The 13,964-nt window shown below is 44.2% G+C and overlaps 1 protein-coding gene across 17 annotated transcripts in view; it reads left to right on the top strand.

Moving 5' to 3' along the window:
* The window catches only part of Arhgef33 (Rho guanine nucleotide exchange factor 33), a 166,238-nt gene that overhangs the window by 38,852 nt on the left and 113,422 nt on the right, over nucleotides 1–13,964 (top strand). For all 17 annotated transcript variants that reach the window (XR_010052185.1, XR_010052186.1, XM_039113072.2 and 14 more), the window contains 4 exons: nucleotides 988–1,037; nucleotides 9,730–9,894; nucleotides 10,215–10,336; nucleotides 11,859–12,019. Coding sequence is in view for 15 of the 17 variants with exons in the window: in XM_039113072.2 (XP_038969000.1) it covers nucleotides 988–1,037; nucleotides 9,730–9,894; nucleotides 10,215–10,336; nucleotides 11,859–12,019 (498 nt within the window). In the remaining 2 variants the exon portion in view is untranslated. The remainder of the gene's footprint in view (nucleotides 1–987; nucleotides 1,038–9,729; nucleotides 9,895–10,214; nucleotides 10,337–11,858; nucleotides 12,020–13,964) is intronic.

Genomic DNA, 13,964 nt, shown 5'->3' with positions numbered 1-13,964 from the left:
CAGTTTATGTTCCTTCCTGGTTCCTTCTTGAGATGACAGCCAAGCACCTACCTGGCTGGCTTCCCTTCCTGTTGCTATAATAACATACAACTTGAAGGACGTGGGTCTCATTTGCTTCTAAGTCCAGGTGACAGTCCCTCATGGCAGGGAGCTTGCCTAGCAAGCGCAAGGCCCTGGGTTCGGTCCTCAGCTCTGGAAAAAAAAAATAACAAAAAGAGCAGAGAGCAAGTGTGCTTTTTCTCTCCATTTTCTGAAAATGGGTTTTTAATGTGCCTGCAAATATGTATGTGCACCCCATGCATGCTTAGAGGTCAGAAGAGGGTGTCATATCTCCAGATCTCTAGTTACAGGTAATGGGAAGCAAATCCAGGTCCCCTACAAAAGCAGTAAGGGTTCTTAATTGCTGCGCCATCTCTCCAGGCCCTTTCCCTCTCCATTTTATCCAGTCCAGGATGCTCAATGAATGGCCCTGTCCCAAGTTAGCATACGTCTTTCTGCATGAATTAACCAAGACGATCCCTCAGTGACATTCTCAGAGGCCAACCCTGATCTAGACAACCCCTCAAAAGTGTACCCAGAGGATTGCCTCCTAGGTGAAAAGTTGACAATTCATTCCAACCATAACCTGGTAAAGAACAGTTATGTCCACTCAGGTAACCTTTAGTTAGTCCTAAGAATACCAGGGAGGTCCCCCCAGGTTACCCCCTCTAGCCAGTTGACTGTCACATCACTGAGTTTGGTAGAGGAACGTCCCTTCTGTGGTAAGAAAGGGTTTTCTACCGTGGTGATTGTGTCATGTAGGTTGAGTTTGCCCAGTGGGGGGAAATGGGAGCATCAGTGGCACCGGATTTGTTCTGGAATCCTCTGGTTCTTGCCAGTCGGGCACAGTTATGGGATCCTGTGTATTACTTTATTTCCCACATGTATCCAATGAGAGCCCAGACAGAGCAAGTCCGACTGATTGAACAAAGCTCTTTCTCCCTGCAGGAGAGAATGAACACATGCCGGTGAATAACCCGTCCACTCAGATTTACCAGGTGAGGCGAACGTGTCGTCCGTCGTGTGAGCCCTGCCCTGGGAGCAGTGGTGACTGTCCTCACACACAGCAGTGTTTGTCACTTAGATGCTTCCACATTTCCCTGGCTTTAACAAGGCCTAGGGGCAAGCAGGGCAGAGGCTACTCATTTTGTGCCTTTGAGAGAACTGGTTGGCAGAGGAAAGTTATTCTGTCTGTAAAGTCAGAGCACCCATACCCAACCTCTGGTTTTTATTTTATGTATGTATGTATGTATGTATGTATGTATGTATGTATGTATGTATGTATGTATTTATTTTTGTTTTGCCTATGGCACTGTCACTGTGGTCACACCAGGCAACAGCATGGCCATTAGAGAGCTCTCAGGAAGAGCTCTGCTTTCTCAGCAAGGTGTGGTGGCACACACCATAACCCCTTACAATGGGGACACTGAAACACCACTTTTACAAGTTCAAGGCTGGCTTAGAGTACACAGTGAGATCTTGTGTAAAAACATTTTAAAAAATATGCTGTTTGTTTGTTTGTTTGTTTGTTTGTTTGAGACAGGGGCTTTCTTTGTAGCTCTGGCTGTCCTGTAACTCACTCTGTAAACCAGTCTGGAACTCAGAGACCCTCTGTTGGAGCCTTTAACCCCCTTGAGTTGCTAGGATTAAAGGCATGTGCATCCACAACCTGACTAAAATATGCTTTTCTTAATTACTTCCCCACCCACCCAGGGAGCACTGAGGATTAAGAGAGTTGTTAGCATTACAAACGTTGACAGGAAAAAAAAAGCTCATTTTAAACAATGGCATAAATAGACTCTTTACAAAGATAAAGTTTTGCAAAGTATTTTTGTCACCAGAGTTCCAGTGGGCTGCCCCACTGTGCAAATAGAATTTATTTGACTTCTGGCATCTGCATGAGGAAGAGCTGACAGCTTAGCAGGTCTTGGCAGAAAGGCTCTTAATTATTATTTTTTACATTTATCTATTTTTATTTACTTTTGGGTGTATGTCTGTGTGTATATGTGTGTGTGTATATGTGTGTGTGTATGTGTGTGTATGTGTGTATGTGTATGTATATGTGTGTATGTGTGTATATGTGTGTATGTGTGTGTATATGTGTGTATGTGTATGTATATGTGTATATATGTATGTGTATATGTGTGTACATGTGTATATGTGTGTATGTGTGTGTATATGTGTGTATGTGTATGTATATGTGTGTATGTGTGTATGTGTGTGTATATGTGTGTGTGTGTGTATATGTGGATGTATATGTGTGTATATGTGTGCGTATATGTGTGTGTATATGTGTGTATGTGTATGTATATGTGTGTATGTGTGTGTATATGTGGGTGTATATGTGTATATGTGTGTATATGTGTATATGTGTGTATATGTGTGTATATGTGTGTGTGTATATGTGTGTGTGTGGCAGTCAGTTCTCTCCTTCTACCATGTGGGTCTGTGGATGGAGCTCAGGCCGTCAGGTTTGAGAGGAGAGCACTCAAGCAGGAAGACACGAGTGCAGGGGAACAGAGAGCTCAGAAGAAATGTTATTTAGATGAGTTGGATCTAAATGCTGCTAAAGTCGATGTAACAGAAGCATCCTGCATGAGTTCCTTGCTGCTGTGGGCCCAACTAGAGCAAGCCAGCATCCGGAGCATAGCGCTTTGTTGACTGTGTTGTTGCTGTTCTTAGACCAACAATGGGAAGGAGTAGAAGAAACAGCCTTGTGAGAATCTCATTCATATTGGGTGAATAGCTATTAATGTGCGAAGTCTGCTGCTTAGCCCAGTTGGAAATTAAACAGATGTAACAGACTTCCTTTTTTTTTTTTTTTTAATGTCTACAACTTTTGAAAATACATTGATGAATAGCTCATGTTAGGCAGGCTTTTGAGAAGGCTACAGTGAAGGCACTGATAAAATTCAGTAGGGAAGAGATGGAGTGCTGTTGACCAAAAGACTTGAATACAGTACCCAAGGACAAGCCAGCCATTGGACAATGGACTATTAGGGAAGATTGCTTCATACAGGGTGGCCAGCTTGAACAGAGCCTGGATAGGTGTTGATGTGATGCCTCTTGAGTCCAAGGCCTCTGAGTGCTTTCTGTGTCACTTCAGTCTGTTCTCTGAACAAAAGGCCTATGGCCTTTGGAGAGGTGTGCCTGCCTCTTGAAAGTCAGGTATGGTTTAGAATCTGTTATAGATATGTGGGTCGCTCCCTTGATGTTGACTAAATTTAGCTGTGGGTGAGGGGTGTGCCCTCATTCTCTCACTGCCACAGATTCAAGTATATCAGTTCACACTGGAGGGTTGGAGCTGGGAAAGGTTTGGTTCATTCTGATGACTCTGTCTTTGTTTTAAGAGAGCACTTCCTAAGTCTGTTAATTCTAAGAGGCCAGGTAACAGTAAGAAAATACAAAGTGCTTTAGAAGGGACAATGAAAACATTTTTCCATTTCTTGGTAGATTCCATCCCTGGCAGATGTTATTGTATTAACTTGATTTAAAAAAAAATATTTCCAGAACAGGACATAGTGGCGCAAGTCTTTCACCCCAGGCAAAGGCAGGCTGATCTCTGTAAGTTTGAAGCCAGCCAGGTAAGCAGAGTGAGTTACAGGCCAGCCAGGGTTGCATAGCGAGACCCTGCCTCAAGAGAAAACCTATTTTCCTGTTTCCTAATCTAGAATGTAAACCGAAAAGTGAGGATTTAGTGATTTGCTCTTGGTATTCTCAGCATAAACCACAGGACTTGGCTTATGAATAGTCACTAATTAGTACTTGAACACACGAGTGATGATCTGGAAGATGTGCGTATTGCTTTAAGCGAAGAGGTCTGATGCAGTCGTTCTGGCTGGTGGGGGATAGGGTTGGGAAAGAAAGATCTTCACTGTGTGCTCTAATCAAAACCAACTCCAAAATGTTTCTTTCTTTCTTTCTTTCTTTCTTTCTTTCTTTCTTTCTTTCTTTCTTTTTTTTTTTTTGGTTCTTTTTTTTCGGAGCTGGAGACTGAACCCAGGGCCTTGCGCTTCCTAGGTAAGCGCTCTAACCACTGAGCTAAATCCCCAGCCCCTCCAAAATGTTTCTTAAATGCTCAGTATGAGAAAGGTCAAGCTGGCTGTGGTGGGTAGTGGCACAGACTTTTACATGGCAGCACTCAGAATGCTGGGGAAGGCACCGGCAAGAAGATTGGAAGTTCAAAGCCAGCCTGCACCACATGGACCTTGTCTCAACAAAACAGAAGATCTAAGAAGTGCTGGCAGCAGAGCAAGTCTAACCTGAACAAGAATCTAGGAGAAACAAAAGATGAGGGGCAGGAGCAAAACCAAAGAAACCCACCAGAGTCTCTGCAATGTGATTTTAGCTCTTCAGACATCTTCAATCATGAACTACAACACAGAAGGAAATATGGTTGTTAATGGCACGCTGAAGGAAGGAGAGCTAGGGTCAGTCTCATTTTTCATTGCCTATTTTTCTTTGTAACAAAAATGTCTGTGGTAAAGGGACAGAGCACAACTGCAGTCATCTGCCTCAGACACCTGAAGAAATTTCAGAGACCTCTTCAGGCAAAACTGGGTCCCTGGCCACTCCATGGAAAAGAATTTCAGGAAAAGCCAGTGTGAGGTGGAGTTGAAGGTCATTGAAAGAGATGGTGATACGAGATTTTAAATGCAAGGACGAAGAGGGGCGTCCTCAGGAAGAAAGTATAGTGAACCCCAGAGTATGGGTGTGGGCTTCTGAGAGCCACTCTCTGCTGTATTTACAATACAGGATGTGGTGACTTCTGAAGTTATTCTCTTCAGAGAGTTGTCAAAGAAGTCAGGTGAGATCATAGGCTGTCTCCCAAGGTTCACCCAACAGGAGGACAATTAAGCAGGAAGAACTCCAGAGCACAGAGAAGATTGCTCAGTGGGTGACACATCTGTCACAAAAGCCTGACAACCTGCATTTAGAATCCCAGAAACCATGCCAAAGCCTGCAGTGCCCCTATAGAGAGTTGGGAGGAGTGTGTGAGAGAATCTCCTGTAGCACAGAACCCTGAGACTGGATTATCCAGGGGGAGTCTCACACAAAATAGAAAGTGAGCCTGCAGTTGGAGCTTGTCCTCTGACATGTCCCATGGCATGGATGCTCCTGTACCCATAAACTCAAGTATATGTGTGCACACCACACCAGTTAAGAAGAAAGCGAATAGTTTTGTTTGTGAGATTCCCAGAAAATATCTGAGAGGAGTGAGGCTCTACCCAAGGTCATACAGATCCAGGCCTGAGTCTCGGTTATTGTTATTAGTGTCACCTCTGTGTCAACAACCTTTGCAGCAGATGGTAATGATGTCAGAATTCACAGCAGTTGTAATGATGTTGGAAGCTTTGCTTCTCAGTTGACCATCGTCTTCAACAGACTCTACAGTAGAGGTGGTAGGGATGTCTTTCCCCATCCCCCATCCTTATAATTTCCTGTCTTCTTGTCTTGCCTTAAAAGTAGTTTAAAGAAATAAGCTATCTGTCTAAAAGACCTCGAATTGAATAACTACTGGCCGGGTTCATTGTGCTACCCTATGGTGGCTCATGTCTATTACTTAAGAGACAGAGACAAAGGATTGCAGAGAGTTTAAGACCAACCTGAGCTACGCTGAGTTTTAGGTTAGCCTGGGACACAATATAAGGTCATAGCTCAAACTATGGGAGTCTTGTATGTATACTAGGTTTCATTGCCCAAAAAGCCACTGAAGGTTGTCTGGAATCTTTAAAACCTTGTTAGACCTCAGTGCTTTCTGCCATTGAGAAGAATCTCCACACCAGATCAGTTAGCTCTTCCAGGCCAACGTGTCTGCGCCCATGGTCAATAACAAATGTTTCTCCACAGCAGGTTTACCTCACCTGCAGCAGGCCCTATAGAAGGACTCTTACTTAGGTCAGCTTCTACAGGAACAGCATAGGAGTGGATAAAGACATATTCTCTCAGAATTTAAATACTCAATGCCTAGTTTGTGCTTTAAACACAGCATCTCTTCTCTTCTCTTCTCTTCTCTTCTCTTCTCTTCTCTTCTCTTCTCTTCTCTCCTCTCCTCTCCTCTCCTCTCCTCTCCTCTCCTCTCCTCTCCTCTCCTCTCCTCTTCTCTTCTCTTCTCTTTTCTTTTCTTTTCTCTGTGTAGCCCTGGTTAATCTGGAATTCACTCGTAGACCAGGCTGCCTTCATACTCAGAGATTTTCCTGCCTCTGCCTTGAGTGCTGGTACAAAGGCATGTGTCACAATGCCTAGTTAAACACAGCTTCTTTGAGGATCAATACAGAGATCTAAAACCGGAAGGTGGAGGTTGATAGAAAAAACAAAACAAAACAAAACAGGTTTCCTCTGCAGTTTGAGTTAAAGGCAAAAAGCAAAACAACTCCTTTGGCATCTTTGGAGTCACAAAACATTTGGGATCTTGCTCATATAGCATCAAGGATTTTAGGAATTTTTCATAACTTGTGGAAGTTTCTCAAATCTTGACATTTATGAGTTTACAGAGTTCCTAAGGCACAGCACAGCCCCTTGAGTCTGCCTCATAGTGGTTCCCAACCTTGGTAATATGTTGGAGAGAAATGGGAAGGCTTCGTAAAACACAAGTTGGAATTCATGAGCATTTAGTTTGAGACTCAAGAGATGTTTGATAGAAAAAAAAAAAGAGGAAGATGTCTACTAGAATCATCTGGTGAAGAGTTAAGAAGTCAAGGAAGAAAGAAAACTGAGAAGTGGAAATTAAGAGCAGTAATTGGGAAGAGCTTGGACTCTCTGGTTTCTAAGATGCCCTCTGTGGAATCCTGGACTTTGAAGTTGAAGTCTCCCCAAGCGTGCTTCCAGCGGGAGCTCACCTCCAAGTCATAGAATGGCGGTATTGTGACCTCTCTAAAACAGCTTCATGAAAAAAATCAACGGGATGAGGAATGTGTTTCACTCCCTGGAGCACAAGGTAGACTTGGTTCTAAGCCCTGGGGCGGGCTGTGGGCTGTCAGATCGAAGAGCTGCAGAGAGTGCCACGTTTAGACGGAGTCTTCCAAGTGGTTTTATTCCCAAGGTCAGGTTGGTGTGCAAGACCTACCTGCCTACAGCTCAAGAAGCTTGAGGAGCCAGTCTTCTTCATGGGACTCCACCTCAGGCTCGTGCTTGTGCTCACGTGATGGCTTCCCCTCCCTGCACTGTCTGGGTTCTGATGCCGCTTAGAGGATGCAGGGCTGCTTCACTCGCGTGTGTGGGGAGAAAATGTCCAAAACAGTTATGCAGTTCCCAGAATCCTTGTATATGGTCATCAGAGAACGTGTCTGAATCTTAAAGATTTTGAGAGCTGGGGTTCTCCAGCTGAGGAAAAGTTCTCTCTACTTTTCTATTGTCTCTGCTGTTGTCTTTTGGCTTCTGGGGAAAGCCACATGTCCCCCAGGGCAGCCGTGATAACACCTGTCTCCATCTCAGGGCAGTGTAATGAAAACAAGATTGCCTTCTTCCCCTTGTAAAATCACAAAGATTAATTTAAAAGGCGCAGAGTGAGGGGCTGGTGAGATGGCTCATTAGTTAAGGGAGAGACGCTGCCCAAGCCTGGTGACCCTAGTTTCATATCTCACAAAAGGCGAAAGGAGAGAACCAACTTCGCAGTGTTGTCCTGCGACTTCCACATGTGTGCGTTCACTCCCCACAGTCATGTGATCATTCAGACGGCAATAATAGTCAACGAGAGGGATTGGAAAGGAGAGGTGGCCCACGGTGCTGTTCCCCACAGTGCTGTTCCCCAGCTCTGCCATCTGGCTGATCCGCAGGCCCCACTTATTCTCTGAAGAACGATTGCTTTGGTCCCTCTTATTTCTCCCTACTCCCAGTCCTAGAAGAAACCATTTGTAAAACAACAGGAGCCAACATCTCTCTCTGACAGACGTGGTGTAAGTCACTAAGGTGTAGTGGAGAGTGGCAGAGCAGGTTGGAATCCTTTGGATGAATTGTTTTGGAAATGTCTAGAAATTCACATGTGTAGAGACACATGTGTGGATTGCCAAGGTGCCTGGGCTTTACCTTTAGCTCCTTACTTGGTAGATATTTTAAAATTATATTTATATGTATATGTCTCTCTGTGTGTTTGTGGGCCCAAGCACAGTGCCTAAGCAGGCCGGAAGAGGGCTTCAGCTCTCCTGGAGCTGGAGTTACAGGCAGTTGTGAGCTGTGGGTGCTGGCGGCCGAGCTTTGTGCTCTGTGAGAGCAGCAAGTGCTTTGAACTACTGAGCCATCTCTCCAGATGTGATACTTTAAATTACACAATAAAAGCCTTCTGAACATTTCTGTTTTGAAGACAGATGTGGACCTAAATGTTCTACGTCTAATCAGATTATAAAATCAAGACAATAATGTTATCTTATTATTATCTTAATTTAGTCTCTGTTGAAGTGCCTCTTATATTTGTGCCAAGCCTGTGTGTGTGTGTGTGTGTGTGTGTGTGTGTGTGTGTGTGTGTGTGTGTGTGTGTGATCTTTATTTACATCCACTCATTTCGTCCTCCAGACAGCTATGGGAAATAGTTATTATTGTTATAATTACTCTACAGATGAGCACACTGCTGCCCAGAGGTTAACATTCTTCATCCCTGTCTGAGAAAGCTTAGGGTTTGAACCCTACTACTCCAAAGGTGATCTCCTCTTGTGGTTTTCAGCCAGCAGGCATGCAGCGCTCTTCCTGCCAGCCCAGACTGCCAAAGACCACTCTTGTCTCCATCCACAACATGGATCAATGCTCATGTGAAAAACGTCATTACCTCTTTTTCTGTCAAAACACAAGAAATTAAAAAAAAACCAACTTTGTTCTTTTCAAAGAAATTCTTACTAATCTATTTTTTGCTCCTATTCAAAAAATATTTATGTCTATTATTTTGATTGTTTGCACATATGTATGTTTGTGTGGTTGTTTGTACACACGCGTGTGCAACTGCCCTTGACGATCAGAAGGTGTTGGCTCCCCTGGAGTTGGTTGTGAGCTGCCTGGCACGGGTGCTGGGAACTGAGCTGGAGTCCTCTAGAAGAGCAGCCAGTGCTCTGAACCACCAAGCCAGCTCTTCAGGTCCCCTTTTATTTTTCACTTCTTCAGGGGAAAAGTACAGCTTTTCTTTACATTCTGATGATAATCAGAGACTGACTCATCACTTCTCCCACAGAATTCAGGTGCTGGATCAGAACTGTCTTCACACACATGCTTTATTTTCCTAGTAAGCAGTGCGCGCTCTCTCTCCCTCTCTCTCTCTCTCCTTCTCCCTCTCCCTCTCCCCATCTCTCTCTCCCTCCTCTCCCTCCTCCCCCCCTGTCCTCTCTCTCCCCCCTCCTCCTCCCCTCCTCTCCCCACTCTTGTAACCCTGGCTGTGTGGGACTAAGACCAAGCTGGCCTTGAAATCAGAGATTCTCCTGCCTTTGCCTCCTAAGCTGGGATTAATGGTATGGGCCATCACCGCCCAGTTTCAGCCTCATTCTTGTGTCAAGGGCTCTTTAATAATGGCAGCATGGATGAGGACCTGAACCAACTGTTTATTTTGTTGTTGCTTGTCCAGCTTCAGTGCATACTGCATAGGTGACCTATAGGATGAATAGGGGCAGAGTCACCTAAAAGATCCAGATTTGGGTAAACAAATGAAAGAGGTCAAGGGGACACTTATAAAAACTTACAGCAAGCCTAGTTCACTCTTCCCAAATTATTTAGCTGCAGGCCCTGGCCTCGGAACTGAAAACTGGCTTCACAGAAGCAATGCAGGAACTGACACGGATCCAACATGGAGAATATGCTTTGGAAGAGAAGGTCAAGAGCTGCAGATGTTCCATGGAAGAGAAAGTCACCGAGATGAAGAATTCCTTAAACTACTTCAAGGTGGGAGCCTCTTTTATTTCCCTGAGGAAAAGAGTATGCTGGTCCCAGTACCGGAAGCAGGAAGTTTGCCTTTTCTTATAGCATCAAGGATAAGAACGTTTCCTCTGAGTCATTTGTTAGTCACCATGGAACAATAGCTACCTCATGGTTAGCAGTTTCAGAGCTCTGTGTTGAAATTAGAGACCACTGAGAGAGCATACTTCACCTCTCATTGCCCACTCACTCAAAAGTACACAACTAGGCAAAGGCATATGGGAGACTGACTGCCATGTTCTTTTACCCATGCACCAGTGTAAAAGGTTGCAATTATTGCCTTGTAGGAAGAGCTGAGCAATGCGATGTCCATGATTCAGGCCATCACTTCCAAACAAGAGGAGATGCAGCAGAAAATCGAACAGCTTCAGCAGGAGAAGAGAAGAGAATCTCGAAAGGTTAAAGCCAAGTGAGTATCTTAAGCATATCCACTCGGGGCAAACCCTTAAGCCATGGCTCTACCACAGAAGCGCTGAGAAAACTCCCAGCTATCAGCACATAAGGAGTGTGCTTCTGAGCAGCATAGACCAGCCTGTGCTGGGAGGGAGGAAGCCGAATGTTCCTGGTTAATACCTGGGCTGGAGGGATGGCTTAATGGTCAAGAATACTGGCTGCTCTTGCAGAGGACCAGAGTTCAGTTCCCAGAACCACATCAGGTGGTTTACAGATGCCTGGAACTCCAACTCCAGGGAATCCAGCACCCTCTTCTTGCCTCTGTAGGCAAATGCGTGTGCACACCCATGCACACGTGCATACAAACAACAACAAAACAAAAACCCAAAACACCACGAATCCATAAAAGCTCGGATCTTAGAACACACAAATGTCCTGATGTAAGCTAGCTAGTGAGCTGGTCATATCGGTGAGCTCTGGGTTTGATTGAAAGACTCTGCCTCAGTGTCAGCAGGTGAAGGGTAATGGAGGATATACAACCTCACCTCCAGGCCTCCACACGCATGAGCACATGTCTACATATATGTGTCCACATACAAGCAAACATACAAACTCATATGCAAATGGGAAAGTGGATAGTATAAAAACGGATGGTAGTACTCCATGAGAAAATATATTTAACACAATATGAAATGAAATTAAAATGATATTCGATGTGTCCCTGGTTTGATTTTAGATGTAAAGACTTATAAATTGATAACCAGAGAGTGATTGTTGTTTTAAGACCATGAGACACCAGTGTCACAGCTTCTCCAGTGTCACTATTATTTAACTTGGGTAGCTGAACAAAAAATTAGTCAGCGCCTCAAACATAGAAACAAGTTAATTTTCACCAGTAAATAGTTGCAGTCTTCGCGGTATGTCATGGGAATCATAGTTACTCGAGCCTGGAAACAGTTATGGATACGTTTTTCCGGGTGAAATGCTATTGCTTCCTGGTACTTTGCGATGGAGATGTTAAGGAAATGTAAGTCATCCCAAGTAAATACTCAACACTGCAAACTTTAAAGAGCCTGATAAGAGCTAGGCGTGGTGGCCATGCCTTTAAACCTAGCAATCGCAGAGGCAGGAGGCTCTACTGGGCAGGGTCTACACTACAAGCCCCAGGCTAGCCAGGGCTCCATAGTGAGATCCAACTGAAAATTAAAACAAAATCAAACATTCTAGTGACAGGGAAGCCAGTAATAGAAAATAAGAATGAAAACGTCACAAATGGATGCAATTTATAATACTTAAAGTTGGTGAGTTAAATTGAATCATACAAACTGTTTGGCTTTACCCATCAATAATTCATTAAAAAAAAAAAACAACCATATAGTTTAACCCATGTGTGCCTTGGCTGCACATTAAAAAAAAAAAAAAAAGGAAAATTTATACAGCTCAAACTGAAAATTCATTTCTCTGGTATTATTTGAATTGAGCCTTTCCTAATCTATCAGATTAAGAACCAAATTCCTTTCTGTTGTCTCCTTTGCTAGGAAAGCACAAAAGGAAGAACATGGTGCACAGGCCGGACCTGCATCTGCGCCTGCGTCTGCGCCTGCGCAAGGAAGCCCCTTCCGCTCCATCAATGTCCCAGAGTCTGGTCTCCCCAGTGAAGACTTCACCAACATGTTGCCTTCTCAGACTTATGAAAAAGGTACAGCTCATAAACCTTGGGGGATTAACCACACATCTTTCTTCCTGATTCCTAGGGCTTGAGTAAAAGTGCGAATGAACTCACACTCTCCTTCCTCATCAGAAGAAAATACAATATTGCTATATTGCCCAGAACTTTGCTAGTATCTAGGCTATAGAAGGCAGTAGATGACCTCAGGGTTCCTGAATGACTGCCCTGCTTTAATGTTTTCTCTTTGTGGAAAATACTAATTTTGACATTGCTTCTAAGTGTCAATTAGATTAAAAATAATTTAGTGCAGCCAGTATTATACCAACTATAAGAGAACTGGATTTTCAAAAGCGTCATTCTAAATAGTTATCTACTGGTACTGTAACTAGGGCCCCATGTTTCTCTGAGAGCCAGGCTGGTGCTGTCTGTGAGCTCCTGAGTGTACAGATGTGGCAAGATGGAGTGTTGGCGGTACCAAAGGAGCTGCTGTTCAAGGATTGTGATTCTGGACCTGTGTTCCAATCAAGAAAAAATAAAACAAGTCAAAATTTGCTACATCATTATATTCTTGAGAGTGTCTAACAAAGTACCTATGTACAGAAAAATTAATGTAGAAATCACCAACGTTTGAATCTCTTTCTCTTTCACTCTCTCTCTCCCCTTCCCCCTCCCTCTTTCCCTCTCTCCCTTTCCTCCTCTTTCCCCTTGTTTTAGTCGTGTATAGGAAGTCCTGAAAAGGTAGTCTAAATGATTTTCAACCAGGTGTCAACAGCTCAATGGCAGGGCTGCTGATTTTGTATCCTGAGGGCTCAGGAACAATGTGTTTTACTGATTCCCAGACAGTAAGCGTGTTACGAGTAACCAAATGTAAAGTGCTAAGGCGAGTGGCTTTCACCCGGTGAACTTCTGAGTGCAGACTCACTCGGCTATCAGCCATTTGCTTGTACGTATGAGCACGTCTTCCAGCAGCTGTAAGTGCAGTCTGTGGACAGTGGCTTGATCCCTCTGGGAGGAGGCTCCGTTGGTGGGCTGTACAGCGTGAGGAGCAAGATGGATCAAGATGGCCACGAAGGCCAAGAGCCCAAGATGGGCTCAGGGTAGACTAGGTCAGATCAGTCCCAGGTCTGGGGCAGCCGTGTGCAGTCACTAGATAGACCCTTAAAAACTAGATTTACAAAGCACATCTGTAACACAGTGTGCACACAATGGATGGCAGCCCTCTTAGGCTGGAATTCGTCCATGGGTTTATTTTTAATCCACTGAAAACAGCTAACCCAGATGATTGCAGTGCCCACATGCATGTGCTTATTGAAAATGTTTTACTTACTATTGTTAGTATGTATGGGTGTGTGTGTATGGTTGTGTGTGTATGACTTCAAGTGAGTGTGTACCACAGCTCAGGTATGGAGGTTGGCCACTTTTAACTATGGGTTCTCTCTTTCCATCATGAATTTCAGATCAAAGTCAAGTTGTCAGCCTTTTACAGCAAGCAGCTTTCTCTCTTGGGTTGTCTCACCGGCTGGATTGAAATGATCTGCTCACTGGCAACCTCTCCTTCCTTCCTTCTTCCTTCCCTCCTTCCTTCCTTGTGCTAGGGACATAGTCATAGTTTGTTCTACCACGCTCTGTACAAAATTTGAGATGTTGCCTTTACTACAACATCATGCATATACTTCATATTAGAAGTCAGAATTAAAGGATCAAACCTTCAAAACTGTTGGTTTAGCCCTTTTTAATGACACAATGGTGTGACTCTTGTCTGTTACCTCAAATTCAGTAGCTCCAAGCAGCAAACAGTCATTACCCAGGTTTCTCTGAGCCACGGTTAACCTGAGTACCACTCACTTGAGGTCCCTCCTGAGGTAGGTTGCCACCGAGGTACTGCCAAACCTGTTGTGCCATGTGACGGCTGTACACAGAGGGCATTTTTCCCCAGGCATTGCGGTCCCTGTGATGCGGGCTTTCCCCACATGGC

This window comes from Rattus norvegicus, chromosome 6, assembly GCF_036323735.1.
Source record: "Rattus norvegicus strain BN/NHsdMcwi chromosome 6, GRCr8, whole genome shotgun sequence".
Taxonomy (NCBI): Eukaryota; Metazoa; Chordata; class Mammalia; order Rodentia; family Muridae; genus Rattus; species Rattus norvegicus.
This window is presented reverse-complemented; position numbering and strand designations above follow the sequence as displayed.